At 39.1% G+C, this 27,812-nt stretch overlaps 1 protein-coding gene and 1 long non-coding RNA gene across 5 annotated transcripts in view; one reads left to right on the forward strand and one right to left on the reverse strand.

The window, feature by feature from the left end:
• LOC136848781 (uncharacterized) overlaps positions 1 to 11,747 on the forward strand; it is a 28,092-nt gene extending 16,345 nt beyond the window's left edge. For all 3 annotated transcript variants that reach the window (XM_067121374.1, XM_067121375.1, XM_067121376.1), the window contains exons 8-9: positions 814 to 1,020; positions 9,707 to 11,747. In XM_067121374.1, coding sequence (XP_066977475.1) covers positions 814 to 1,020; positions 9,707 to 10,097 — 598 coding nt within the window. In that variant the 3' untranslated portion in view covers positions 10,098 to 11,747. The remainder of the gene's footprint in view (positions 1 to 813; positions 1,021 to 9,706) is intronic.
• LOC136848782 (uncharacterized) lies at positions 2,289 to 27,591 on the reverse strand. Of its 2 annotated transcripts, XR_010856137.1 has the most exons (4): positions 27,162 to 27,591; positions 12,052 to 12,136; positions 10,601 to 10,713; positions 2,289 to 8,911 (listed from the first exon to the last, which is right to left on the reverse strand). It is a non-coding gene; the product is annotated as an uncharacterized lncRNA (long non-coding RNA). The 2 variants fall into 2 exon arrangements; XR_010856138.1 differs by lacking the exon at positions 12,052 to 12,136 and having other exon boundaries at positions 27,162 to 27,427.
• Between the last annotated feature and the right edge of the window lie 221 nt (positions 27,592 to 27,812).

A 27,812-nucleotide genomic window follows, 5' to 3' on the forward strand; every position in this document is an offset into this window, starting at 1 on the left:
GGCCCTTGTTCTTCACTGTATGAAGTATTTTTCATACAATTTATAAGCTTCTTTACTTTCATGATTAGACAAATGGGAGCAAAGGCTCTCTTTGATCCATTTTGTCTATTCATGAATCTTAATAACACACAGTGTGATCAAGGGCCATATAAAACTACTCTTGCCTACATTTATTAGGGAAATCATGTGATCACTTGGTTTGTATTTGTTTATACTTTGGCTCAAAACTGCAAAATTTAGGATACACTTAATTTTCCTTTTCCACTACCTCAGGAACTTATTTCCTCTTTTAAGAAATATCTGTTGTAACATCCAGGATTAGTGTACCTTTGTCCTTTAGTTCTGGAAGATATTAGGGCATTGTTTTGATGTGAAAAATGGGTTGATGGTCAGATCAAATATTGCTTAATTTCCATATTGGTAATCTTGCTTTAATGTAAAATACTGATGAAAGGTAGAATGACTCTTATTGCAACAAGTGATTGGCCCCTTTCTGTTTGAATTATCACAGAAGTGCCTGAAGAATTAATAGAATGGGTTTCAGTTACCTATACTACTAAAGATAGTACATGGAATTAGTGATTGCTAAACAGAATACTTAGTTCCCTTGTTACCATTGAAAAATTGAATATATTTGCAGTTTTACAGATAGTATGAATTTTTACTTATATTTTCATGTATGGAATGATGTTCAGTGCACTATTTTTGGTAGTATATTTAATTCTGAATGTATTATGCTCATAAAGTTTCAGAAATGTGTAAACATTCTTTGGTTATTAATGAAGATTATGGTTATTTTATTTTATCTTTTAGGTTTGACATTGAGTGTGAGATATGTTTGAAAAGGTTTTATCACCGGGCACATTACAATGAGCACATGAGACTCCATACAGGTGAAAAGCCATACATGTGTGAACTATGTGGAAAAAAGTTTTCTTGGCATGACAGCGTGAAGAAGCATATGCAGACTCACAGTGCAGAATCAAAATACAAGTGTCGTCTGTGTGGAAAATGGTTCAGGTTAGTTCCTTTGATTTTTTCCTTTTCAAAGAAATTGTGACTTTGATACACATGTTCATAATACCTTTATACAAAAAATTAGCTGGATGATAGCTCAGAGTGAAAAGGTAGCACAGAGGAGGTTTACTGTTATGTTTATTGCTCACAGAGGAGGTTTACTGTTATGTTTATTGCTCACCCACCTGATTTTTTTCCATTTTACAATATTCTGAATGTTACAACTTGAAACAGATGATGGGATCTACTACATCAGGATATAAGGCTTCTGCTGTAAACTGTGTTACCCATATTGCTTCCAGTGCAGAATGAGTTTTTGATCAATCATCCTAGACTTCAAGGATACTGAAAATATCCAGCAGCTTTGTGAAATCTTGAAGTTGTAACTCCATTGCAAGGAGAATGACAATAACAAACTATAGCTACTGTTTGGTTGTTTTGATGGAGTACATCAGGGAGAATAAAATACTTCAAAGGTTCTTCCTTGTAATGCTCAAAACATTGCTGGACATGGCTGAAGAGTTTAAGATTATTAAGGGTTTATTTTTCATATTGCATCCTCTCTCGTACAAAAAATGGAACTAGCTGCATGTGATGAACTTGGTTGTTCTTTGACACTGGTCCTGATTGAATGGAAAAGGGAAGAGTGGCACTGACGTCAGTGTTGATGTTTTGGATATGGTCCAGCTTTTCCAGTGGAATGACATCTGCAGAAAGATAGGTTATGAATTCATACACAATTTTATTGAATTCCCTTTTGTTGAGAGATTGTTGTGTAAGATTGGGTTTGGCAAAGTGGATATGGAAGGTCTTGCTGACTGTTTGAGAATCAGAATGCTGTTGAACAATGAGAAGCTGAGGTTGATAGAAATGGAGCACATAACTTCACTTGCAAAATCCTCTCATGGTTTAAGGATGCTCTTATCCTAGTGGAGGAGGTAAATCCTACTGCATAGAAGACCTGTACTAAGCTTGTGGTTATTGATCAGAATATCAAATTTTTCAAAGTAGTCTGTATTTTTCTTAGGTATACAAGCCAAAGCCTTTTAAATGGAGAATATTGTTTATGCTTAGCTGAAAGGTTGAATGACCTAAGTTACAAGGTCAGCTGTGTGGTGGTGCTGGTGAGAAAGTGGGGGTTCTAGTTAGTTGCCCTTCATGCAAGCAGAAAAACAAAGAAACTAAGGAGTGAACAAGTTTTGGGTATAGGTTATCACACCTCACTAACAGATGTAAGTGTTGGTTAGGATGAGGTGTGAAACAAGCTCATCTAAAATGTAGGTTCTTTATTAGGTAAGGTTACAATGCAACAAGGACTATACATGTGAGCAGCTGAACTCGGAGAGGGGAGGTGGCGTACTGCTAGGCACTGGATTTGAATGTGTTCGGTTGCCACTTCTCAATATACATGTGAGGCAAGAATACAGTTGCCACTTTATATACAATGACAAATACATGTTACATATAGATTATAGTATCTACACCTCCCTTCCCCCTTCACGCTTGTAGCCCCATCTCGAGCGGGTTCTTCATCTGGAAAACCAAGGAGATCTATGTGGGGCTGTAGGAGGACTCTTTCGTGTCCATGTAAAGGTCCACAGGGATGTGAGGTAGAGGGTCAGCGCCAGGGGTTGGTACTGGGCACAGGAAGCGCCGCTTCTTCCAGTATACTCATCCGCTGGGGAGACATACTTCATAGTTTCTTGACCTGCCATGGCGCATGATGATCCCGACATTGTCCCAATGGTGAGAAGTTGGATCCTGGATCCTGACTGACTGTGCAACTTGTAGCCTGGGTAGGGGATGAGCATGTTGATTGTATGACCTCTATACAAGTTCAGCTCTGGCAGCAGCACGGTGATTGCAGTCCTTGGCTTTCTTGAGCCATTCCTGTGAGAATGACAGAGGATGAGCAGGCACACAAGAGCGAAGTGGGTGGCCATATAGGATTTGTGCAGGGGAGTGGCCCATGAATTTTGGAGTGTCCCATAACTCCAAGTGGCCAAGGTCCAAGTCTTCACAGCTGATATTGCAGGAGGGCACTGTCTTAAGAGTAAGATGCTTCACAGCCTTCACAGTGGCTTCAACATGGCCATTGGACTGCAGGTAGTGTGGGGAAGTAACATGATGATGTACTCCCCATTGCTCCATGAAATCCCTGAATTCACAGCTGGTTAATTAAGGTCCACCATCAGTCCTGAGGCGAAGTGGGACACTGACATTCCTGAAATATCTGCAGAAGATCCTTATTGTTGCAGAGGCGGTAGCATCACTGTAGCATGGGGCAACCACAGGCCAGCCAGAAAGTCTGTCGGTCACAACAAGGAATGGCTTCCATGTGATGTTGAAGAAGTCTATGGACACAGACTTTAAGGGCCTAATAGGGTGGTTATCATTTTGAAGAGGTTCCTGCTGGAAGCTGAGTTGTAAAACCTGGCAAGCTTGGACAGTACTTGCGATGTCAGAGTCGATTCCTGGCCAGTCATGCCCGTTGTTTTGTGGCTTCTATTCCTCTGTGACTGTCATGGAGTGGTGATATGCAGCGGCAAAGGGCAGCAAATACAATCCTTGCCCCATAAAGTATGAGTTTAGCATCGACTAAGAGACTGTCCATAGTTTCCAGAATGGGAGCAACGAATTATGGGAGCAATGAATTATGCCCCATAGTTTCCAGAATGGGAGCAACAAATTATGGGAGCAATGAATTATGTAAGTTGTAATGATCAGTAGGAAATCCTGAGAGAGCACAGTTTTGAAGACTGATGTATGATGGGTCCTCCCTCGCTAAAGCACAAAGATCTTGAATAATCATGTCGGCATCCTGGGATGAGGCGTCATCCTCTTGGGCTGCTGCATGAGCGGTGGCAATGGTCCTGATGTATGGCCCAGCCTCAACACAGTCGGTTTCGTCTTCTGGTGTGAACTGGCTGACGGGCATGCAGCATGGTGTCGGGTATGCTGAGCTGCTTGCCAGCACGCCTGATGGCTGTCAACAGATTTGGTGAGATTTTCTCTGTGAGACGTTGCAAACAGGGATTCTTGACTGCATCCAGAGTGTAATAGTTGAGAATTGACACCAGTAGGCGATGGTCTGCCATCAACGTAAAATGTTGGAGGCCTATCAGGTACAGTTTGCATTTGGACATAACCCAGGTTACGGCGAACATCTCCAACTCGATTGTGGCGCAGTGCATCTTAGCGTCTGCAAGGAAATGAGAGCCACACTGTACTAAGCAGAGTCTTCCATTGCTGTGGTCCTGTAGAGGGGCATAGTCTAGTCCGTTGAGTCTAGAAACATCGTAGGATAACTGGGAGGGCTGGATCAAAGGAGGCTAGGACTGGTGGGCTAGCCAAGGCAGTCTTCACTCAGCAAAATGCTCTGTCCTGATCCGCAGTCCATAAAAATGCATGCTTGGGGCTCATTCGCACTTGGGATCCTTCCATTGGCTTGAGTGGGGCTTTCTTCAGTTCTTCCTTGGAGATCAGCACGTCCCTGAACTCTCGAAGAAAAAAGTCTCTGGCTACGGCAGGCAACGTGGTGGCATGAAGAGGCAGCTCTGAATACTTGTTGACATTTTTAACATCCAGAATAGTCTGGGGAACTCTGGCGCAATAATGGCCAAATCTTTGCAATGGCTAAATGACAGCAGTGGTGTTCAGTCACCTTCATGGACTTGGATCCTTGCTGAACAGGATCTCTCATTTACGGTGAGAGTGGCTGTGAACATCATGATAACTGGTGTGGGGTTGTAGTGGGCCCTAGCAATGTGCAGGTCAAGATGCTGAGGGCCCATAACAGAGACGTTGGCACCTGTGTCTGGCAACATCTGAATACTGGATGTGATGTCACCATATGAGAGGGAAACGGAGATTGGCTGCAGTGTCTTGATAGAAGTGTTTTCCCATCCGACAACAGCTAGGATTCTTGCCTGGAGAGGGTGGTGTAAGCTTGGCACTGTTTGGCATCCCTTGCCTTCTTCCGGCAGCACTTGTAATGTCCCTGTCGGTTGCAGTGGCAGCACTGGACCTGTCTGGCTTCTGTGCCTTGGCCCAGTGCCCCTTGTGGGCACAGTTGCTGCAGGTGCTGTCTGCTGCTGGACACTTCTGTGGATCCGTGCGTGCAGTTGTACAATTGGCATTAAACACTGTGATGGTGTGGTGGGGTGGCACCCTTTCCATGTTTCTTCTGCTTCCTGAAGTTTGAGAGGGCACACAGCTGAGAGGACAAAGTATGAATTGCAGAAGTGGCCTTCCTGGTGGCCTCATAGGTGCGACTTGTGTTGATAATCCTGTAGAGAGGCATTGGTGTCAAGGGCTATGAGTTTCTCAAGTCAGTGCTTCATCTCTGACTCCCATGAGGATGATCACCTTCATCTGGGTTTGCTCACAAACTGAAGATCTACCGGGACAGACGTCTACTTCCTCTGCAATGTTCTTGAGTCTTATGTAATGAAAAAGTCTGAAAAAGACTCTCCTTCTAACTGTTTGCAGGTAAGCAGCTCCCTATGACGTAGATTCTCGTTGCGAAGGCTCTCGATGTGTTCTTGAAGGGCATCCAGGACTTCGTTGACAATTAATCTGGTGTCTGGGGGTATGTCTAGGGTGTGCTCGAGGAGCCTTTGTGTCTCCAAGGTCCAAGGCAAGACACATCCTCATCTGGATTAACTGTTTCTCTCTAGGTAACTTGGGCAGATCCACCAAGACTGAATAATCATCCTAGCGATGTCGCCATTCCCAAAAAATGTGAAAAGTTGCATCTGGGCAAAGGTGGATGGGGTGAGTTCTGGGCGATTGCTCTCTGTGGAGGGGATACTGACGGGATCACTGCACCCTCTGGTGGCGAGGTAGGAACTGCAGGTGTTGAAGGAGGCGCTGGGGCTTCCTGTGGTTGCTTGCTGTACGAAGTGGGGGTTAGCATTTGCAGAAAGGTGCTGTAGCGGTGTGCTTCCTGTTGCCTGTGAATTTCGTCCTCCTGTCTGTCACTGGACCCTTAATTCTTCCTGTTTTTTTTGTCTCTCTTCTTTTTGTCTCCTCCTGGTATGATTCTCAATCTGTGATTTCTCCAGGTATTGTATGAGCGAAAGGAAATCAGCTGAATGGGGTACTGTCGTCTGGGGATGGAGAACGGGTGGGGACTGTGGATGGTAGACAGGGTCTTGTGAATGCTGGGCAAGTCAGGTGTCGTCACGTTCGTCCTGAGAACGTGGAGAATCTATTGCAAATAATGTTCTGTTTACCCCCACACAGGCTTACAACAGAATTAATAGAAAGGTGCAGTATCAGTATTTTAAATGCAGTGCATGAAATATTGGCACTAGTTGGCCCGTTAGCACCACCTTACACTGCACATATGATACACTGTACATACCAGCAAATAAAGTCCATTATGGAGAGAGAGAGAGAGGTCCTTTGTCGGTTTTCTTCTAGTTTGCTCTAAGTCTCCTGTATCTTCGCTTGCTTTTGCAACTTCTTCCTGTAATACCTTACTGCGCCATGTTGCTTGGGATGAGATGTGAAACAAGCTCATCTAAAATGTAGGGTCTTTATTAGGTAAGGTTACAATGCAACAAGGACTATATGTACGTGTGAGCAATCGAACTTGGAGAGGGGAAGCGGCGTACTGCTAGGCATTGGATTCGAATGTGTTTAGTTGCCAATTCTTAACATGCATGTGAGGCAAGAATACAGTTACCACTTGTCAGTATACAATGTTATATACATGGGAGGCGAGAATATGTTATACAATGACAAATACACGTTACATATAGATTATAGTATCTACAATAAGCGTATAGAGTAATAATGTATCATACACTTAAGCTGTTAATATAGGTTTGAAATTACTAAAGCACTTGACCTGCCTTAAGGATACCAAATATTCATAGGCAACCTTTGAGCCAAACTGTATTTAAGGACAAAGAAAGTTGAGGAAGATGCTTCTCGCCGATCTATTAATTTAAGGCCTGCAACCCTGTTCAAGAACTTAAGCATTTGTTGTATACAGTACATTTTTTGGTCAAATGGTTCAACCAAGGGTAGTTTCAGTACATCTCCAAAAAAAACCTGATCTCATTGCCTCTCTCAGTCCTAGAACGCCTTCACGAGGCTACAGGACTACATTATCTACATTATCCTTCATGGCTCTCCTTTTCTCTTTCCACCACCAGGCCTCTTCTTGTTCACCAGTGCTTCAGTGGTAAGTTGGAAGGAAACACTTCAAACACAATGGCTAAAGGGTCCTGGACAGCTAGAAAGTAAAGCCATACCTCCCATGGCATGCAAAAGAATTTCGATAAGAAATAAACCAACAGTTGCTCCTTTTCCTGGACCAGCAGCTTGGAAGCCAAGCATAGTTAAACACCATTGATGGTCTTTAAATTTGTCCTTCCTCCACTTCATGTTTTGAGGTCTGTAGTAGAGACTAAATAGGACATAATAGGGACCTGCCACTGTAACTCAGTCTCCTCAAATCTCAGTTCAGATGTATCCCACCAGAACGTTGAGACCCTGTACCTTCACATATAAAGGCTATCTAGTTTTCTTTATTTTCAGTAGCTGCTACATCAATAGTCATTCAACTCCAGTAAGCCCCCCCATCCTCAAACTATAATAAAAAAGCAACAAGATTCTCCTTTTCATGTTAATTTTTCTCTTATTGTTGTGGACATCTTTACTGAATTGTGAGACACACCAGTGCACCTGCAGTCAAGAGCTACATAACCATCTTTTCCAAGGTCCTTCTCTGTTAAGGACTGGATCTGGATCACTTTTCTAGGAGCCAAGGGTCACTGCCATGACTACTGACAAGAAAGGGATGCCTTGTCTTTGCAAGTGTCTCATTAGTGAGACGTTGTACTGGTCCTTGATAGTTCCATGAAGCTTTCCATGACCTCTCCAAGATGCACTCTCTGGGTCTTTGCTGGTAGAATGCCTTTACTCTTAACCTTTGTATCCCTGTCATATAAATACATGGCATGGATTATCACGTAATCACAGTTGTTAGACCACCCTAATAATTTTTGGGAGTTCTTTGTCATCCTTTTTTGTCAAGTAGTACTCTGAAAAGATATATATGACCCCACTTCTAAAAAGGTACATATGACCCCACTTCTAAAAAGATACATGTGACCCCACTTCCAAAAAGATACATATGACCCCACTTCTAAAAAGATACATACGACCCCACTTCTAAAAAGATACATATGACCCCACTTCTAAGAAGATACTTATGACCCCACTTCTAAAAAGATATGTATGATCCCACTTCTAAAAGATTCCCATGCCAATTCATCCTTGTCACTCAAAGTTCTGAACCCTTAATTCCAAGATGAAAGAAGCCCAATTTCAGACTTTAGCTACTTCAGCTATATTCAGACAGTTTATTCAGCCACAGTCAAACAACATATATTCAGTGAAAAAGTCAGATGTGGCATAGTTAAAGAGATTCCAGTCCACTTTTTCCTTCTTTTAACCATTATTCAATGCACTCTGCTACCTTTCCAGTGTTTTTTTTTAAACTAAACTCCCTTAGCTATGGCCAAAGTGCCAATCTCCCAACTTGAACTATGAATGAACTTACAACCTCAAATATACTGATACTTTGACATACTTTGGTAAACCACTTTAATTTCCAATTATTTCATCTCTGATGTACTGCTCACTACTTCAGCTGGCTTACCCTTCAAGTAGATGTAGATGGTCTCTAGTTGTGAAATGGTTTTTACTTTAGTATGAAATTTTTTTTTTAATTTTGCACATGCAAACCATTCCACTGTGCTGAGGTCACTCCGTCATCTCTTGCTGGATGCAAATTCATCTGTTCAAGTGTCAAACTTCATACTAAAGAAGAATGGGATATTGGGGGTATATCCCACCTGGGGTCATCTTTCACAACCTGAAATGACAAGATTTTGTTAGATTTAGTTGATAAACTGAAGCTTCTTTGTTGTTAAAATCTTAAAATCAAAATTCCTAAGAAGCGATTGATTGGTTTTACACAGCTTATGTACTACTGATACATTGTATTTGGTCACAGCTGTTATAAGTTACTCATCCAAGATTGATCAATAATTACTTTTCTGATATAATGATCATATTATCCAACTTTGTTGAGACCTAATGGAAACAAAACGCTAGTTTACTGCTAAAAATTTACATAGTGATACAATTTTTACCCTAGCTGATTGGTCTGAAGGTAACGACAAAGATAGGTTATGTAAAGAGCATAGTACAATTTCTTGCTGCTTGCTTCAGTCTCATGCATAACATATAGCTTGACCTTAGGATATGATGAAAGGATTTATAGGGGTCCCAATGTAAGAAATAACCTAAGGGAATAAGTATAATGTCTGCCACAGCCAACTCAAGTCCCATTAAAAATTAAGTGATCAGATAAAATCAAGTTGTACTGTAGGGTTCTCCAGGAGCAAGATTATGCTGACGTAAGTCAACAGCAGCAGTAGTAAAGGTCCAAATAGGAACAACAATGTTAGGCTATCAGCACAATCCTGTATAATTCTTGCACAAGCTACAAGTGCTATTATACTATTATACATTTTTCAGGGTAACAATAAAATACCAGTATTTCATAAGTTTCACATACATATTTATATGTAACAATTTGTTAATTCCTCCTATTAAAAGGCTGTAGTTTAAACATTTGTAATGTGACTGTCTCTTCTCATTTCAGGTGGCTTCAGGGAGTTCGTCAACATCTACAGCAACAGCATAAGCTAAAAAAATGTGATGTTGAAGCTCAGGTTGTAACAGCAGCAACAGAAACAGCTACCGGAGTACCTCAGTTCCACCACCAACCTCACCCACCGCCACCACCAATGCCTCCACAACAGGTAGCACTTCATCCTCCTACAGAGACCTTAAACCAGCCATCTCAAGTATTACAACACGCAAACCCTCAGGAGGATAATCCACCAAACCGAGAATATCACACTTTGGAAGCAGCTGCACCAAATGAAGTTAATGCCTCTCAACAGACACTGAATATATTTCATGTTACTGAAGTGGAAGGGCACCAGCAGGGATATTTCAGTACAGTTAGAAGTATATTTATTAAGGAGTGAGGAATTCAGCTAATCTATGTGCCAAGGTACTCTAGATTTTTTCTTTCAAAAAGCTCTACTAAAGCTTTTAAATTATATATAATGCTATTTCTGCGAGCACAACATTTTTACGTCATTACAATTAATACATTCATATACCATACAGCAGTATATTTCACTGGACATACTCACCACAGTGTTGATATATAAATTAGTTTATTTCTTATACATATTTTAATTCTTGAAACAAAACTGACAAGCATTCATATGATTTATAATCTTTACATTGTTTATGATGTGAGTATATTGGTGGTGCTTACATCCAATAAACAACTGTAGATATTGATTTTGGGTATGGTCACTCGGACAAGTTTACTTTCATCAAAGGCATTGCTACGGACTTTGTTCTGTAAACACTTATTACTCTTTCATATGAATACAAAACAATTATGTATGAATACAGAATATTATTGTAATTTTCTCACTGAATGTCACACACAGAATATGGCATGTACTGTACTTACCCTGGATATCCTGTTTGTTATCATGAACAAGGTGTATCTTCATGAGCAACAAACCAAAAATTCTTTATTGCCTCTTCTTTAGTTGTCAATTTCTTCATGCCAAGAGCCAGTTCCTGGAAGTAAACCGGTTACATTAACCATCATAGCTAATTTGGTACATATTCTTTTTTAATATTGAAATATTGGGTCTCAACAAATATCAAGCTCAGTGGCTGAGAACCTTACATAAAAATACTGGAATATAACTTCAGACCTACATGAAAATACGGATGTACTGCTAAGAAAAATATCAAAGTAAACTGGAGCCATATAGTATGTAAGATGACAGTCAGTCTGCCCCTGCTGCCAAGCTGTTTTTTTTCACAGTCTTCTTTAGTACTAAATGATTCTTAACCCTCCCTTTTTCAAGATTTATGGTTGTAGTTTCCATCCTACTCCACTTTCGTTCTCCATTCTAATTTTTCTTTAGGCCTGAAGTAGATAAAGAATTAAATTCACCCTTCGTATAATCCTTCACATAAAAAACAAGACTTCTTGACCTATAAAGTTCACTGGAAATGTGTCAATCAAAAAAGCAGGCAGCCTGTCAAAAACCAAGTATATTTTCTTTTATTACTTATAATGAGTCCTGTACCATTAAGTACCGTATGTTTGTATGCTTGGTTTGGAAACAGTTAAATATGTATGATTGGCCACCTACAAATTTTATTATGAAGTCTTTCGTTCAGAAAAGGTACAGTATCCTCACCTCCATATGTAATTATATACTGTTGTTCATGAAGCTGTACAGTATTTTATTTTATGACACTATTTAATTTCTCATAAAATGTATATAATCTAGTTATGTTTTCTTTTTCATGAATACTTTTCTATTGAATTCTCTTATCTTCTTTTATGCTTTCTATGACTTTATATGCATTAATTTCATTACTGAAAAAACCTGTTTTGTATCTGTGATATTTACGCATTTTCATCATAACTTTATTTCGTCTTCTATTTGATATAAATTTTTTTTATATACTGGTTTTGTTAGTTGTTTGTTTGTTTTATGTTTATAAATTGTATTCATGCCTATAGTTACTTAAATGAAATGAAATTATACATATACTGTATATCGTATCTCAAATAAAATGTCTTAAACTGTTTCTCAAGCAAGTTTTCTTCAACTCAGTTTTTTATCAAAGAAAATTTGAAAATACTGTATAAACAAGCGCTGTATCAAGAAAAATACACATGATATTTACCTGTACTATTATGCACCAGTGAGAAATATGACTTTATATAGATACGCAATTATTTGTCATTTGGTTTTTTGGCAAACCATTTCTTGCAATTTTTAGAAATGATGCTGTTATTAAGTTATGTAGTTATCCACCACATTTCAACTGGTTCAGCACCCAACCAACACTTTCTGAATGGTTCAGCATCTAACAATTTCTGGAGGTGCTTACCAAGACCAATCAACCATCTCGAGTGAGCAACATCACAGGACTGGAGACTTGATTCTTGCCATGAGATTTGCCAGTTAGTCATCAGCTGTATGGGATGAGATGGCAGAAATGAATAAACCATCTACAGTATACACTTCTGAAGTTGACTAGTTAGTTATCAACCTTGTGAAGTGAGATAGGAGAGATGAATAAACTTGTCTATACTTTTCTGAAGTTTGTAAGCTAGCTCTCTTCTTTGCATTACAGCCAGCACAATAACCATCATGAAAAGAGTTTATTAGGTAGTTTGATTATTTTGATTATTGTGAAAATTCATGATCCAAAATGGCATCTTATAAGTAGTAAGTAACCAGAGATTGTGAAAAAGTGGCTGGTATTCACAGAAAGCAATTACACAAAAATGGTTTGTTGGACACTGTGCTAAAAGAAAGCCCATCTTTTCGCTACTCATTCTATAAAAAAAATAAAGAGCAGACCAGTGCATCTCCTCTGATGTGCAGTTAAACATTTTTAAAGTCATCCTTGATATTTGGAACTGGACGTAAGTTGTGAACCTCAATTTGCCAATGGTACTGTTCACTGTACCCCCTTACTCTTTACTGTTTTTGCATAAACTCGGAACAAGCCTTCTCATGGCTTTTATAAACAAGCATGAACTACAGCCCAACCACACTCACAGCATTGTTAAGACAGAATTTGTTAGGAGCTGGGTAAAAGTTATGTGATTCACAAATGCAATAAGGATCTTGAAACAGTGTTAGTATGACAACAAATTTAACCAAGTTAGAGCTTTTACCCACCTTATTTGTTTTGGTACCACTTCATCCTAGCAAGATGGCTAATTTGGTAAAGGAGGATCTTTCTGGAGACATGAAAAGTGTTCATTTATCAACTGTTAATAAGCTCATTCTCAAATGAGTGAACCTGTTTCAAGAAGGTTTCTGCCATGTCCTGATCAACAAATATAACCTCTTCACTTGAAATTACTGTATTACAAATGCAAAACTTAGTTTCAGACAATTAACCAGGTATGAGCATGTCTAATGAATTACTCTTGCTATTGATGTAAATTTTGTAATATTTTGTAGCAATTTTAAAGTGACAATATTCCAGTGTTTTATAAATACACATAACACCTTTTACTGTAAACAAATATCTTCAGCATTTGCCATAACAGTATTGTGCTACAATAAATATTATTTTAGTTTATAATCATGGTCTGTAATTATCTTGGTACTACGGGCAAGCACGTCATAAATGCAAAGTGCAACCAAGGTGCTGTACACTCACACTCTTTGTTTCAACTGTAGAAGCAGAGAATGCAAGAGAAACTTTCAGTGGAAATGCTTCTTACAGACTAAGTTACTCTGTGAAGAGGCCCTTTTCAGATAGTATACCTCCCAATTCACCTGGGCCAATAATCAACATGTAGTAAAATCCAGGACCTTTGATTCAAACTCATTCATGATCAAGCTGCTTAAAGATGTAATTCCATCAGTGCAAGGTCTCCAGCGACTCATCGACACTTGCCGCCGATATGCAGAGGAATTTTATATCCTATACAACGAAACCATGACCCAGTGTATGTCGCTACTCCCAAGATCGCTTAAGCAAAATGCAGAACCACAAATTTTCCTCGGAAATCATTGTCTGGAATTCGTGCATGAATTTCCGTATTTGGGCCACATTTTCACGGACGACCTAAAAGATATGGCAGACATAGAACAGCGGTGTTGTAAAGTATGTGCAACTCTCAACATGACTGTAAGGAGGTTTGCCTTCTGTTACCAAGACACGAAACTGCTGTTTTTCCGCTCGTACTGCTACATTATATATGGGTGTTCCCCTTTGGACGAACTATACCCGAGAGACCATGAGACGTATCACTGTTGTTCACAGTGACATTCTGAGACGCCTCACAAACACTCCTCGCTATCACTCCGCTGCGCAGATGTTCACAGAAAACCGCCTGGATAATTTAAAAATCATTGCTAGGCGAACTGATCACCCAACTGAGAAATAGCAGCAATTCGCTCAAACAAAGCATCCTAAGCTGTGAGGCAAGATGATCTAAATTGTAGAAAAGATGGGATAATGAGATCTGTTCCTTAAATGACTTATTCTCTGTTTTTGCAATTATGAAGTGTCATCCGCAGAATCTATTATTATTATTATTATTGTTTCTAAGTTTATTGTTATTATTGGTATTTTCTTTATTATTACTGTGATTAATATTATTGTAGAGTTTTGCTATTTTCAATTTTCGTATTTCTACAATTCCCAATATTATTACTGTCATTGCCATTATTATGAATACTATTTTTTATTCTTCAACAACTGCGTGGATATTGCCGATTTATCATTTTTTTTTATCATGTTATCTAATGTACCTAGATTGTGTCTCTACTTTGTATATTCCATGTATATGGCCTTGAGCTGATATAAAATCTATTATTATTATTATTAATTCACAGATCGACGGGGGTGGCTACAGTACTCTGCAATTTCAAGATATCCAAGATATACGCCAACCAAGGAGTTAAGCATAAGCATTCCCACAACCATGCCTCAGTTTCACGATCGGGAAAAAGATAGAATCTAAGAAAGAACCTGGGCATGTGTAAAGGTTTTTAGTCACACTGCTTTGGAACGACACCCACGGAGAAATGGTATCAACAATGTGAATCTAGGGGAATTAAATCATAAATATCAAAAGATTTCAAGAAAATGTCATGACTCCAACAGAAAACATACAGATCTTTAAAGCAGTACTGAGCAGCCTGGTTAACTGAGGATGAAAACCAAGTAATTTAGGGCCTCGGTTCAAACATCGGTATGACCACCATGCGTTTCTCCAAAAGGATTTCCTGCCACGCCAATGGGGCATTCTTTAATCATGCCAGGACCGTCCATAACCAGAAAACAAGAAAAGACATAATCACGAAAGTGATTAGTAAAAGGTTTGCATTGATTGGGAAGGAGAAACCAACACTCAAACAGGAAAGGCCAAAATGCACCCGGCGATCCTCATAAGCAGTTGCATCTATGATTCTTCTCTTCATCAACTTCGCCACGCAAGACGAAAACAGTTGGATGGGAAGTGGGTGGAAAGTAAGATGGAAGAGCAAGAGAATCCAGAGGATGAACTGGTCGGAGTTGAACTTGAACCCAGACGAACGATTTCCTGTAATAAAAGCAATATTCCACACTGACCTTTTTCCAACATGAATATCGGCCAGTTACTGACTAACATGTCTACAGTGCACTGCAAGATAAAGGTGCAGCCATCCTTTTTAATAAGACCTGTTTAAAGAGGGTCTACTCCTTCATATATTATTATTATTATTATTATTATTATTATTAATTCACCTACATACCTGCAACAAGATATAATAGTTAAGCATAAGTATGACGGGGAGAATTAAGAAAGAAAGTATTTAGGAGAAAATGGTAGATGGAAGAATTTGGAAGGTCACTAGGACCAATGAGGTCATTCTCGGAAATTGATAGTAAAAGGTTTGAAAGGTGTAAAAAAATGCAGTGCACTGTGAATCGATCAAGATTAAAAAAATCTTAGTTACTCAAGAGGACACTGACGGCACTAGCCCTCTACGGGGAGTTAAAGGAGATGGAGAAAAAATAGTCCTGTGTCAATCAAATTTCTGAATGAATGATACAATAGTGGAGGGGAATAACCCAAAAAGAATGCTTGTGGAAGCAACTGATGTGATAAAAAATTAAGTTAAATGTTTGAAGAACGGGGAGGCACCAATGAAAAATAGGAATATGAAGGAGATTACTTGGTATGGTAATGAAAATAACTTAAATGACTGATTACGGAGTAAAATTGACGACAAGATGAAGGTAAAATTCAAAAGGATTGACTGAGAAATATATGTTCCTTTGTGTAAGGTGAAGGCGTTAAAAGCCATTATAGGAATTATAGGATCTTAAAGTGACTTAATATATCAGAGGTGTAAGATAGGATTGATAAAGACTGATAGGGAAAGAACAATATCTATCTATCTATCTATCTATCTATATATATATATATATATATATATATATATATATATATATATATATATATATATATATATATATATATGGTTGTATGTATGCGTGAGTGTGTGTGTACGTTCCACATGCACTCTGAAATGCATTGAGCAATTTCACCCAAAATTGGTATACATGTGACTTACCATCTGGGAAAGAACCTTGTGGGGGTAAGACATCACTGGCATCAAAGAGGCATTTGAAAGGTGTGCGGAGGGGATGAAATGTAAAAATAACCCAAAACAACAGATATTAGTGTCTAATCCATAGTTTTCGAGGCTGCTGAGATGAATAGTGACACTCCCGATGCCCTTTAAGTCCAAATTCAGCCCTGATAGGGAGGGGTTGAAAAGGGGGTGGGAAGGGGTGACATGTAAAAATAATTGAAAACGACAGATATTAGTGTCTAATCCATAGTTTCCAAGATCACTGAGATGAATAGTGACACTCCCAATGCCCTTTAAGGCCAAGTCTATCCCTGAAAGGTAGTGGATGAGAAGGGGAGGGGAAGGGGGTGACATGTAAAATTAACCGAAAATAACAGATATTAGTGTCTAATCCATAGTTTTCGAGGTCGCTGAAATGAATTATGACACTCCTGATGCCCTTCAAATCCAAATTCAGCTCTGACAGGGAGGGGGGTGAGAAGGAGATGACATGAAAAAATAACCAAAAATGACAGATATTAGTGTCTAATCCACAGTTTTTGAGGTCGCCGAGATGAATAGCGACTCTCTGGGTGCCCTTCAAGTTCAAAGTCAGCCCTAATAGGGAGGAGGGTAAGAAGGGGGTGACATGTGAAAATAACCAAAAACAAATGATATTACTGTTTAATCCACGTTTTTGAGGCTGCTGAGATGAATAGTGACACTCCCGATGCCCTTCAAGTCTAGATTCAGCCACGATAGGGAGAGGGAGAGGGGGTGGGAACGGGATGACATGTAAAAATAACTGAAAACAACTGATATTAGTGTCTAATCCATAGTTTTTGAGATCACTGAGATGAATAGTGACACTCCTGATCCTTTTAAATACAAGTTCAGCCCCAATAGGAAGGGGGATGAGAAAGGGTGGGAAGGGGGCAATATGTGAAAATAAACAAAAACGACATATATTAGTGTCTAATCCATAGTTTTTGAAATCGCTGAGATAAATTGTGACACTCCTGATGCCCTATAAGTCCAAGTTCAGCCCAGATAGGAAGGGGGGTGTGTGAGGAGTGGGAAGGGGCGACATGTAAAAGTAACTGAAAACAACTGACATTAGTGTCTAATCCATAGTTTTTGAGGTCGCTGAGATGAATAATGGCACTCCCGATGCCTTTTAAGCCCAAGTTTAGCCCCGGGAGGAAGGGGGTGAGAAGGGGTGGGAAGGGGGTGACATAAAAAATAACCGAAAATGACAGATGTTAGCATCTAGCCCATAGTTTTCAAGGTTGCTGAGATGAATAGTGACACTCCCGATGCCCTTTAAGTCATAGCTAAGCTCCGATAGGCAGGGGGGTGAGAAGGGACGGGAAGGTGGTGTGAAATGTACAAATAACCGAAAACCAAAGATATTAGTGTCTACTCCATAGTTTTCAAGGTCGCTGAGATGAATATTAACACTCCCAGGGGGTGAGAAGGGTTGAAAAATAAAATGTAAAAAATGACAGATATTAGTGTCTAATATAGTTTTTGACATTGCTGGGATGAATAAAGATACTCCCGATGCCCTTTGAGTCAAAGTTCAGCCACAATTAGAATGGGGATTGAGAAGTGGTGAAATATATGTCAAAAATGCTGGGCAATGTAACTGAAGCAACTATCTCAACAGGAGAGAGAGAGAGAGAGAGAGAGAGAGAGAGAGAGAGTTTATTGGTTTTCATTCAGAATTTTTCCGGGCAGCACTGGGTTGGTCAGCTAGTGTTTGGATAAGGATCAGGTTATGAAGCATAACTTAAAATTAATAGCAAAGTAATGTGGAAAGTGTTAGGTGTGCATGGTGCATTGTTATAATAGAATATGCTGAGAACAATTGGAAGTTTCCATGTAGGCGGCAAAGTTGGTGTTAAAATTATGTAAACTTGAAAGTGATTGGTTAAGTGAAAAAGTGGACCTCAGAAAGAGCTGTGATAAGTCTAAGTCTGTTCAATAATTTTTGAGTGGAATGATGACAAGGCAGGGAACGGGCAACAGATGAAAATTTAAGTTTGTGGAATAAGAAAAGGGCTTATGGAGCGAGTGCGAAATGACTTGGTTGTAGTTTCAGTGTTAGTTGGTGAAAGTGAAAAGAAGTTGCAGCGACTGGTGAGATGGCACTGAAAATACTTTATTAATAAAAAGGAAAGCAGGGAGTGAACGTTTGCAATGTGAAGGTAATGGAGGTCTCAAAACTACGATAATGGCGAAGAGAATATGTAAAGATTTATTTGGCAAGGAAACAACCGGCATTGCATGCACTGGTCATTCTATACATAAAATTTAGAACCTTCAACTCAGAGAGGCTTCCCTAACAGTACTGTCAGCAGCGTGCTACTAACACAATTATGTTGCCAGACAGTGTGTTAAGCAGCATTTTGGAAAACATTCCACTCGAAGTCCCTAGTCATAGGGAAATTGTCAACGAAATTAGGTTCCTGTATCTTCATTATTCGTCATCACACTGTGATCAATACCAGAACCCCACGTTTTGCAACAGCACCAGCAGCCCTCCATGGAGGTTATTCTGGTGTAGCAATTTTCGTCATGGCGTCCATAACTCTAGCACTTCACTGTCGTATGAAAGTGAGGATCAATGCAAGTTCGTCAGTTTTATATCTGTGAATATATCCATGACTACATTCTTGCTGGAGCTGCTCTATAATAAACAAGTGAATTTGGGTGAAAGATATTGACCTCGAAAACCATGTACGACTCAGAGCAAGGGTACTGGGAATAGTCACATGCCTATTAAAGCATGAAGTTTAATAATCTTTTTTTTCATGTGAAACTTTATTTTTCATTTCTCTCTCTCTCTCTCTCTCTCTCTCTCTCTCTCTCTCTCTCTCTCTCTGTCATACCCTTTTCGTATGTTTGCCTTCCTCATAAACGTTTCGTTACAAGGCCGCAGTCCCAGCTCTCTCAATCTTTCTTTTAACGTTCTTACTGAATTCTTTACGACTGTGTTTGTGTAAAAAAAATAATAATAATTATAATTAACTTGATCTTAAATCCGGTCTTTATTTTACAGTCCTTTTAACACACATACATACACACACACACAAAACACAACACTCTTGCCCAAGCTTCGACCTCGATTTTTTGCAGCTCTGTGTCAGCCCAATAAACGTGAATTTCAACCCCGAATAAACACAAAATGTTATAAATCTCTTCCTATGACCCGTTTTTTTTTTTTTTTTTATCATCGGTGAAATATTAAATTGCTATAGGCAAATTTGACACGAGAATATGATTGGACACAAGAACAGCCTACCACCTCCTCCTCTACATCCAACAATCTCCACCCGACCTCCATCCCCCTAACCCCTCCCCACCCATCCCCTACCTCTCACGTCCCTGAACAATCCTTCCCTAACAATGTGCCGATTCCCTGTATCCAACCCCCGTGCCAGCACCCGGCCTCGGAAAAAAAAATATTAATTAAGTTTTCCTGTTGATTTTGAAATGTTGACCGATCTAATATGGAGCGCGAATTTCGATTGGTGCAACGGAACGATGCCCTATGCACATTTATCCAAAAACATTCGATCATTTTCCATTCCCTTTCGCACAGTTCAGCCGGGCTCGGAGCTGCACGAGCGCCGAGCGACGGGTTGGAGCCGTGGGTTATGCAACGGTTGGTGTATAAATGGAGACGCATGGCCTGGCTGTATGTGTAATGAATGGAATGATGGCACGAACAAAATATTGCAATTCGCTTAAATGAAAACAGCGGCGTGGCTGCAATGAGTCGCTGCCGTGCATTGTTAATGCTCGGAAGGATTTAATAATTGACATTACTTTAAATGGTGGCATATCGTTATCCAATATCCAGGGAAATTTACCGGCCCTCTCAAAAAGAAAAAAAAAAAACAACTGTAAAACCATGACGCTTTGCATGGAATCAATCATTCCCTTTTAAGCTGTAATTCCATTCTTGCTATCGGCTTCCAACGAGGTTTGCCGTTGGTATGCAAATTATCGTATTTTTTCCCTTGATCATATCCTATTTTTACGGCGGCTTTCAACCTTGGCATTCGTTTCACCTACATATATCCAAGCAAGGGATTTTTATATTTAATCTCCTGGTTCTCTTCCCATTATCAGAATAAGGTGTAATGTAACCTGACCATGCAGAAAAGTTTTTACTCAAACCGGGTATAGGAACTGATATGCACGGTTTTAATGATGTATCCTGTGGGAACTGGTTCGGTTACCTATGTCTAACGTTACACACGAAAAGGGAACAGACTCATACGTTTTAGAGACTAAACTCTCTTCATGATAACTGTTTGCTAAAACAAAAGATCACAGATACAACGGGGGATTGTTAATTTAATATGTATACTATTTTTTTCCAAATAAATACCGTATACTTTTTGTCTGAACTAAATTAATGTTAAGTGGATGTGAATCAAACCCCAGAATGTGTTTGTTTGTTTATATTGGGTCATATGAACTTCATACTATGGATGCCAAAAACGATATAAGATTCATAGTTGCTTTACAACAACATCAACGACAAAAGATGAATGGCCAACATATCTCAAACTGCAACAAAACGGAACTTCGAGAGCAGAATAAAATTGTCGTAATCTCTGAAATTCATTGATTCGCAGCATGTGACGTTTTAGCAAGGGTTTTATCACAAACGGTCAATCGAATGATAAATGTTCTTTTTGAAATTCTAATTTAGTCCATAGTATATAGATGGGTTTACAATTTATAATTTGTCAGAATTCTGATTTCCGTTTCCCAAGCCCCAACGCTAATACGCTTAGTTGTCACAAAGCTAGTGCACGAAAATAATTCTGTCGTTGGCAAAGAACCAAGACTATTACTTAATACTGCTGGTACTTTGTTACCTTTATGACAAGAAAAAAGATGATTCAGTGATCTTTAATTGTAGACATGTAAATATAGGTCCACTCAAAATACAACTGTGGCTCTTTTGACGACTTCAAAAGCACGACATAGTGTTCTATTTACGTCACTGACCGAGATATTTCCTATCGATCAATGACCCAAAGCTAAATGACGTGTCCTGTTATATGATGGAGTTCATAGCAAAACTCTCTCGCTTAAATCACACAAAATCGGATCATGGCTTGAATAAAATGAACGATTTAATCGACAGAGAGAGAGAGAGAGAGAGAGAGAGAGAGAGAGAGAGAGAGAGAGAGAGAGAGAGAGAGTACTATACAGTCTTCAAATATTTCGTGACGCAATAAAAAGGCATCCTTTAAATTCAACAGCTATGGGAATGCGCTGCTATCTAACGGGGAAAACAAGACTAATAATTTTTGACTGATGAAAACATGCAAGTGAGATGTTACTTTATGGTCGTTCATATAGACTCGACTGGTTGGCCAGGGTGTGTAAGGTAAGGCCACGATGAAGGAAAGGTTCAAAAAGATTGTATCTCTGCATTACGGAGGGTGATAACAGACTAAGTTAGAGAATAACATTACTTAGTTTACCTAGTTAGGTGTATGGTAAGGTTTACATTCAAGCAAATGAGACAAGGAGCACTGATAAGGGGGTTTGAGAAAAGGTTGAGTCGTGTATCCATTAGTTATAAACCGGCGGTGTAGCTAGACCGAGACACACCCCGTGAGATGGAAAGGCCTGGGAGGCGATAATGAACTTGCATATTATAGCAAGTTATTTGTTAAGACGATTAGTCTTTATGATGATAAAGAGCGAGGAGGGCTGGGAATTTAATATTTCTTCTTTGTCGCGTCTCGAGCTTTACGTTCAGTTCACCTGGGTCCGAATTTTCTTGTTCATTTTTATTTCATCCTTTGAATGAATGACGAAAAATCCGCAATTTCCTCTAGTTCCCCTGAGTCAAAGGGGTTTATTTTTCATTTTTTTCTTTTCAGACACGTCAGCTCACGACAACGAGCGACAGTTTTTGGCACGTAATTAAATTAAAAATACAACTGTCCTACAGAAAGTGAAAATACTAACATTTTCTTCCTTTTTGTGTTAGGGAGCTATACTTGTGCGCATAATTGTATTCATTTTTTGACTATACACTTATTCCCGAGAAGGGGTGACTTCAGAGGTTGTGTGTTTTTGAACAATTTTTTTTTTTAATGTGGTTGCCAGCTTCACGCTTTTTTTCACCTTGCCTGTAAACAACTAAAGTCTGCTAACCAGTGCCTAATTCACTGCCAAGGCCAACAGGGGAGCAATGAATTTTTTTCCGGAAATAGGACCAAGTCGCTTTCCCTCCATGGGACTGAACTCAGGTCTCTCCATATATTAACCTTACCCCGTAGACCAGTGGCTACCAGCTTCCCATTACCATCGAGTAGAAAAATCGGTAGCTGGCAAGGGAAAACGAATCAGCCAAGGTACCGGAATATTACATTATATTCATGAGCTAACATAAGAAGCGAAACAAACGGTAGATAGTACACTGTTGTATGTTGCAGCCTGAGTGGGGAAGAGCTGCAGTCTTATCGTATAATGCGAGGTGTGATCGGAAGGGTTACATGCTGTGGGGTTCCCATTTGATGAGGAAGTTACGTGTTCAAGCCTAATAGGCCTAAGTGTTGTACGTCGACTCTATTGTGCTGTCTGCTTTTATTGTTATCCCTATGACTGGCTTGGCCTCAGGTGGCCTCTATCTCTCTCTCTCTCCTATACCTCCAGCTAACCGGAAATCATTTCCGAGTCCAGAGTATTAATAGGAAGCGAGTGGACCGTTACTCTTACGCGAGGTTAATTGGTGGGTTCGATTTTCTATCACAAATGATTAAATATGAGTTATTAATCGACGCTTCAGTAGGTAAAATGACAAATCACCAGTCTTTGTTTCAGAAACAAAATGTATGCATTTTCGATCATTAATATTTTTTTTTCCATGGCTGACACACATTCCACTAATTGTTTGTATAATTCACCATTACGTGACCTCGTTAGGGACAGTAATGTACGGTTGAGCAATCTCCTCTCTCCACCAATATATATATATATATATATATATATATATATATATATATATATATATTGTATATAAATATATATATTATATATATACTCTATATATATATATATATTATATTACATATATATATTTTATATTTATACACAATATATATATATATATATTATATATTTATATATATATATATATATATATATATATATATATATAGATAGATAGATAGATAGATAGATAATTCTATGTATGCATGTATAATGGTTTTCCATTACGGGGAAACTACGCCTAAAATCAATTTCCAACAAATGGTTTATTTCTGAGGAGGAGAGTGGACAACTTGGGCTGCGATTCGTCTCATTTAATAGCCGAGTTTATAATTCTTAGTATATTGAACAGATAAGAATTTAAATGCAGATTTAAAATAATATACCAAATGATTAAAGGGTCTGTTAACGCGATGTTCAAAGGTTTCAAGCCCTTTTTTGTTTGATTGAAACGTTAGTCAAGTTAATTGCGGACTTTAATATCATGGTAATGTAAAGCGTTTGGAAACTGTTGAATTACATACGGCAAACCCTGAAAAATTGTTCGATATCTGAACGAGCGCAAAGATAACTTCATTATTATTCCTGCTTTCCTATTTTTTCACTTTAACATATAAGCAATTCTGAGTCAAGTCTGATCATCAAAACGATGATGTTATTACAAAATCCCTTGAGAAACAATCTTCTTCTTGTCTTCCCAGGAAATCACAGATGTCAAAGTGGACAGTATTCGAATCTCTATACTAATACGCAGTGTATTTTTATATTTTTGCGTGTATTAAAGATGCTGTACGGGGAAAATACTCAAAAGATTGTACTCGCCTTCGTCCAACCCGGGCCAACCTCTGACCACTGATTCCTATGTAAGTACGCTGATCGAAGGTACTTTTGTCGGAGCCTCTGGACGGTACGTAACATCTCATAAGTCAGGAATTACCGTCTGACCCCTTCTTATATTGACATCAATTTCGACGGTATGGGTACCATAACGATTTGTACTAAACAGTACCCGGAAAAAGCAATGGCTGCCCTTATTAGTAAGCAGGACGCTTTTAACCCGTAAGTCTAGAAAAATAAGTCTTCCGTGAAGTTTAATCGTTATACAAGTCTGGGTTTTGAGAGTTTATGGCTGGTTTGACGAATGAACTCCCACTCTATACGTTATCATCAAGGGCGTCACTCACGTCTGTTGTCATCATGCGTACCAGGAAAAGTCTTTCTTTGACATACTTTGATGCCTTACAGTAACAGTGATCCGTTTTTTCCTCAAGATCAGCTGCTGAAGCTTTGGATGCGTGTCAACAATATTCTCTTCTTGTACAAAACACCCCACAGAGGCATTTTCGTTGCAAAACATCAAATTCAAGAGAGGTAGAGTCCATGTTACGAGTACACTAGCCCTTCCGTTTTCCTGGGGGTGGCTTTTCTCTGACGTGATGTGCGTGATTTCGCAAGGTAAATCACGTAACGCGTTACTTTTGAAGGCGCAACCCAAAGGATATTTGTTACAACAACGATCTGGCAAGAACGTGAATGAATAATATTTTGTTATGGCTCGATAACTTGATATCCAATCCATAACTTCAGTTTATTCAAGATGTGAAAAATATCTGTAGATGCTATATCCTGAACCCGTAATCTTAGGGAAGAAACGAATGGACGCCAACTAAAAGCCTAAGTCGACACAAATTTCCGCTAAGGTATGTGAATGTGAAACTTGTGATACAGGCGAATGGAAAACTTTAATTAAACGATTTTTTGGTGAAACCTCCACATATACTCGACAAGAATTTCTTAAGTCACAAAAAGCTGGTACGGTGTGTAAATAAACAAGCGACTATTTCCTGCGTACATGTCATTCCATTTATCAATAAGCTTGCAACCAGCTAAAAGCCATACCACAGTTCCACGACACCGTCAAATACAATATCCAAATTGGTCGAAATCTTTTTTATTATTCTAAGTTTTTTTTTTTTTACATGAAATACTGGGGCCAATGAATATTAAACAGCGTTAATAACAAAAATAACGGTTTTCGAATTTTTCTAAGTCTACTGGCGGTTTGGAAGGTGTTCCGTTCTTAGGATCTTTGACACTAGATGTTGGGAGCTTCTAGTGTATATGTCATTTACAAGTTTATTTAGCTTTTTGTTTTTGTTACATAATGATTACATACCATTTTCAACCCATTAAAACGCAAATTCTCACGCTAAAGTACCCGGGTGCATTTTGACGCCACCCAGTTTCCAATACTCACCGACTTAGTTTGACAATGCTGCCTTCTGTATGATTTGGCGACGACAAGGGCAATTGATGTATAAATCTTAAAAGTGCAAAATCTATAAAACTAAAGCACAATCATGACTTTAACAACTGTATTTTATCCACCTTTAAGTTCTGTAATACTCCAATCTGCCTCTTAACTAGTAAATGCCTCTTTAACTAATCTGAATTACTGGAATTCTGATGTGCGTTACACTGAATAAGCTGTGGGACTGTCAGGGAAAGTGTAGGCCAAGAAAAATTCCTACATTTCAATTCTTGAATATAAATAGAAAATTTAGGCCAAAGGCCAAGCGCTGGAACCTTTGGGGTCATTCAGCGCTGAAACGGAAATTAACAGTAAAAAGGTTTGACAGGTGTAGCAGGAGGAAAACCTCCCAGTTGCACTATGAATCAATTGTTACGAGAGGGTGGAGAGTAAAATGGAAGAAACAGAATATAAACGAAACCACAGTAAAAGAAATGAAAGGGGTTGCAGCTAGGGGCCGTAGGGACGCTGCAAAGGACCTTAATAATACCTACATTGCACCGCATGAGGTGCACTGACGCCCTACCCGCCCCCCCCCTATGGAGACATTTCACTTTTATCATTTATGGTTCTCTATGATTAGTTTAGAATGAGGAACAGCCTCTCTGTGAAAAAGGGATGCAGTTGCCTAGGTTAGGCTAGGGAAGGTATGATTAGGATGCATCCCTGCATTTAAGATTTACGGTGCTCTTGGTCAGGATACGTTGGAGAGGGGATTGGGATTTTAGGGGCAGGGAACCCTATGACCAGACGCCCAAGGTTATGGTAGGTTAAGAAAGGTATGATTAGAGTGCATTCTGTGATTGGCTTTGTGACATTTTTGTCATGAATGTGTTCCATGACTGATACTGATCAAGGTCATGAACCATTCTGTGCTTTGTGCATTTTAAACCATTCCTGTTGGTGAAATTCACTCATTATTGGCTTCCACCCTTGAAAACGCCAGTTTCTCACTACTGGCCCTCATAACTGTTATAGGGCCATTATTGTCCGAGTACAAATGACGGTGGCTTGCACCAATAATAATGGCCCGATGAACAAATATATGGCTTTTGTTATTTGGCGAGAAATTAAAATACAATAGCCCTACCAAGCCTTTTATGTATAAGTTACCCGTTCCTTCGATGCAATTCTGTTATAAATGTAAGAACTTGTCAACCCTTCCTTAACTTTTCCAAAATGAAGTAAAAATGTTGTCCCTTTTACTTACCCAAACTCACAATTTTTCAGGCGTAACTAAGAGTAATATTTACGACTACATGTCGGGAGATTTTTTAAAGTTGATTTTTAATGGAACCTCGCATAAATTTCACCGGATTTGTTTAGAGCCTACGATCGCCAGCTTCCACACCACTATAACCAGGCATAGGCCTAACACGACAATCATTATCAGCCTTCACTGCTAAGGCTGCATTTTACATGCTTGAATCTCCAAGATGATCTGAAGTCAAAACAACAGCCTTTATACACACATGTCCCGGATGACAGTTACTACGGTCACTGATAAATGGTATCGTTAAAGCTACATGACAATGGCATGCTCTCAACGCAAGAATACTCCTTACCGAACTTTTGGCCGTTGAAGTTCTTCCGCCAATAGTTGTTTTCTTGATATTAACGAAGTTCCAACTTCCAGAAACCAGCAATAACCCAACATTGTCATGATATTTATGGAAAATTACTCATGTATAATCACCAACAGCACCACGGAAATCCAAAACACACGAACGTTTGAAATCGGTGGAAACTCTGGGGAACTATGGGCTCCACTGCGTACTGATGAGTCTACTGACGAGTAATGCAGTAACTGCGGTTATTTCTCCCAGCTAATATTTCCACTACATATGTTCTCATTGGTTGTAGACGAAGAGTTGACTGTCCAGCAGGGCTCTCTCCTTGTTGCCGGGTGAAATTACCTTGAAACCACCCTGGGATTACCTTACTTCCTTACCCATTACCTTATGTCACGAAAATCTAAAAAAAAAAAAAAAAAAACTAGATACAACAAAAACGGCACAGAATATAGAATCAGTATTACCAACAGCCGTCTTACTCGAGCCCTTAGAATTTATGTATTGACCTCAAAGAAAAGGTAATTTACGGAAAAAAATGGTCCAGCTTACATTCGTACCTTGAAAGTAGATGGTTTAACTCGAGTTTTTCATTATATTCCTTTGAAATTATTACCCTAAAAATTCCCGTACCTTAAAAATTAC

Source organism: Macrobrachium rosenbergii, chromosome 19, assembly GCF_040412425.1.
Source record: "Macrobrachium rosenbergii isolate ZJJX-2024 chromosome 19, ASM4041242v1, whole genome shotgun sequence".
NCBI classification, from domain to species: Eukaryota; Metazoa; Arthropoda; class Malacostraca; order Decapoda; family Palaemonidae; genus Macrobrachium; species Macrobrachium rosenbergii.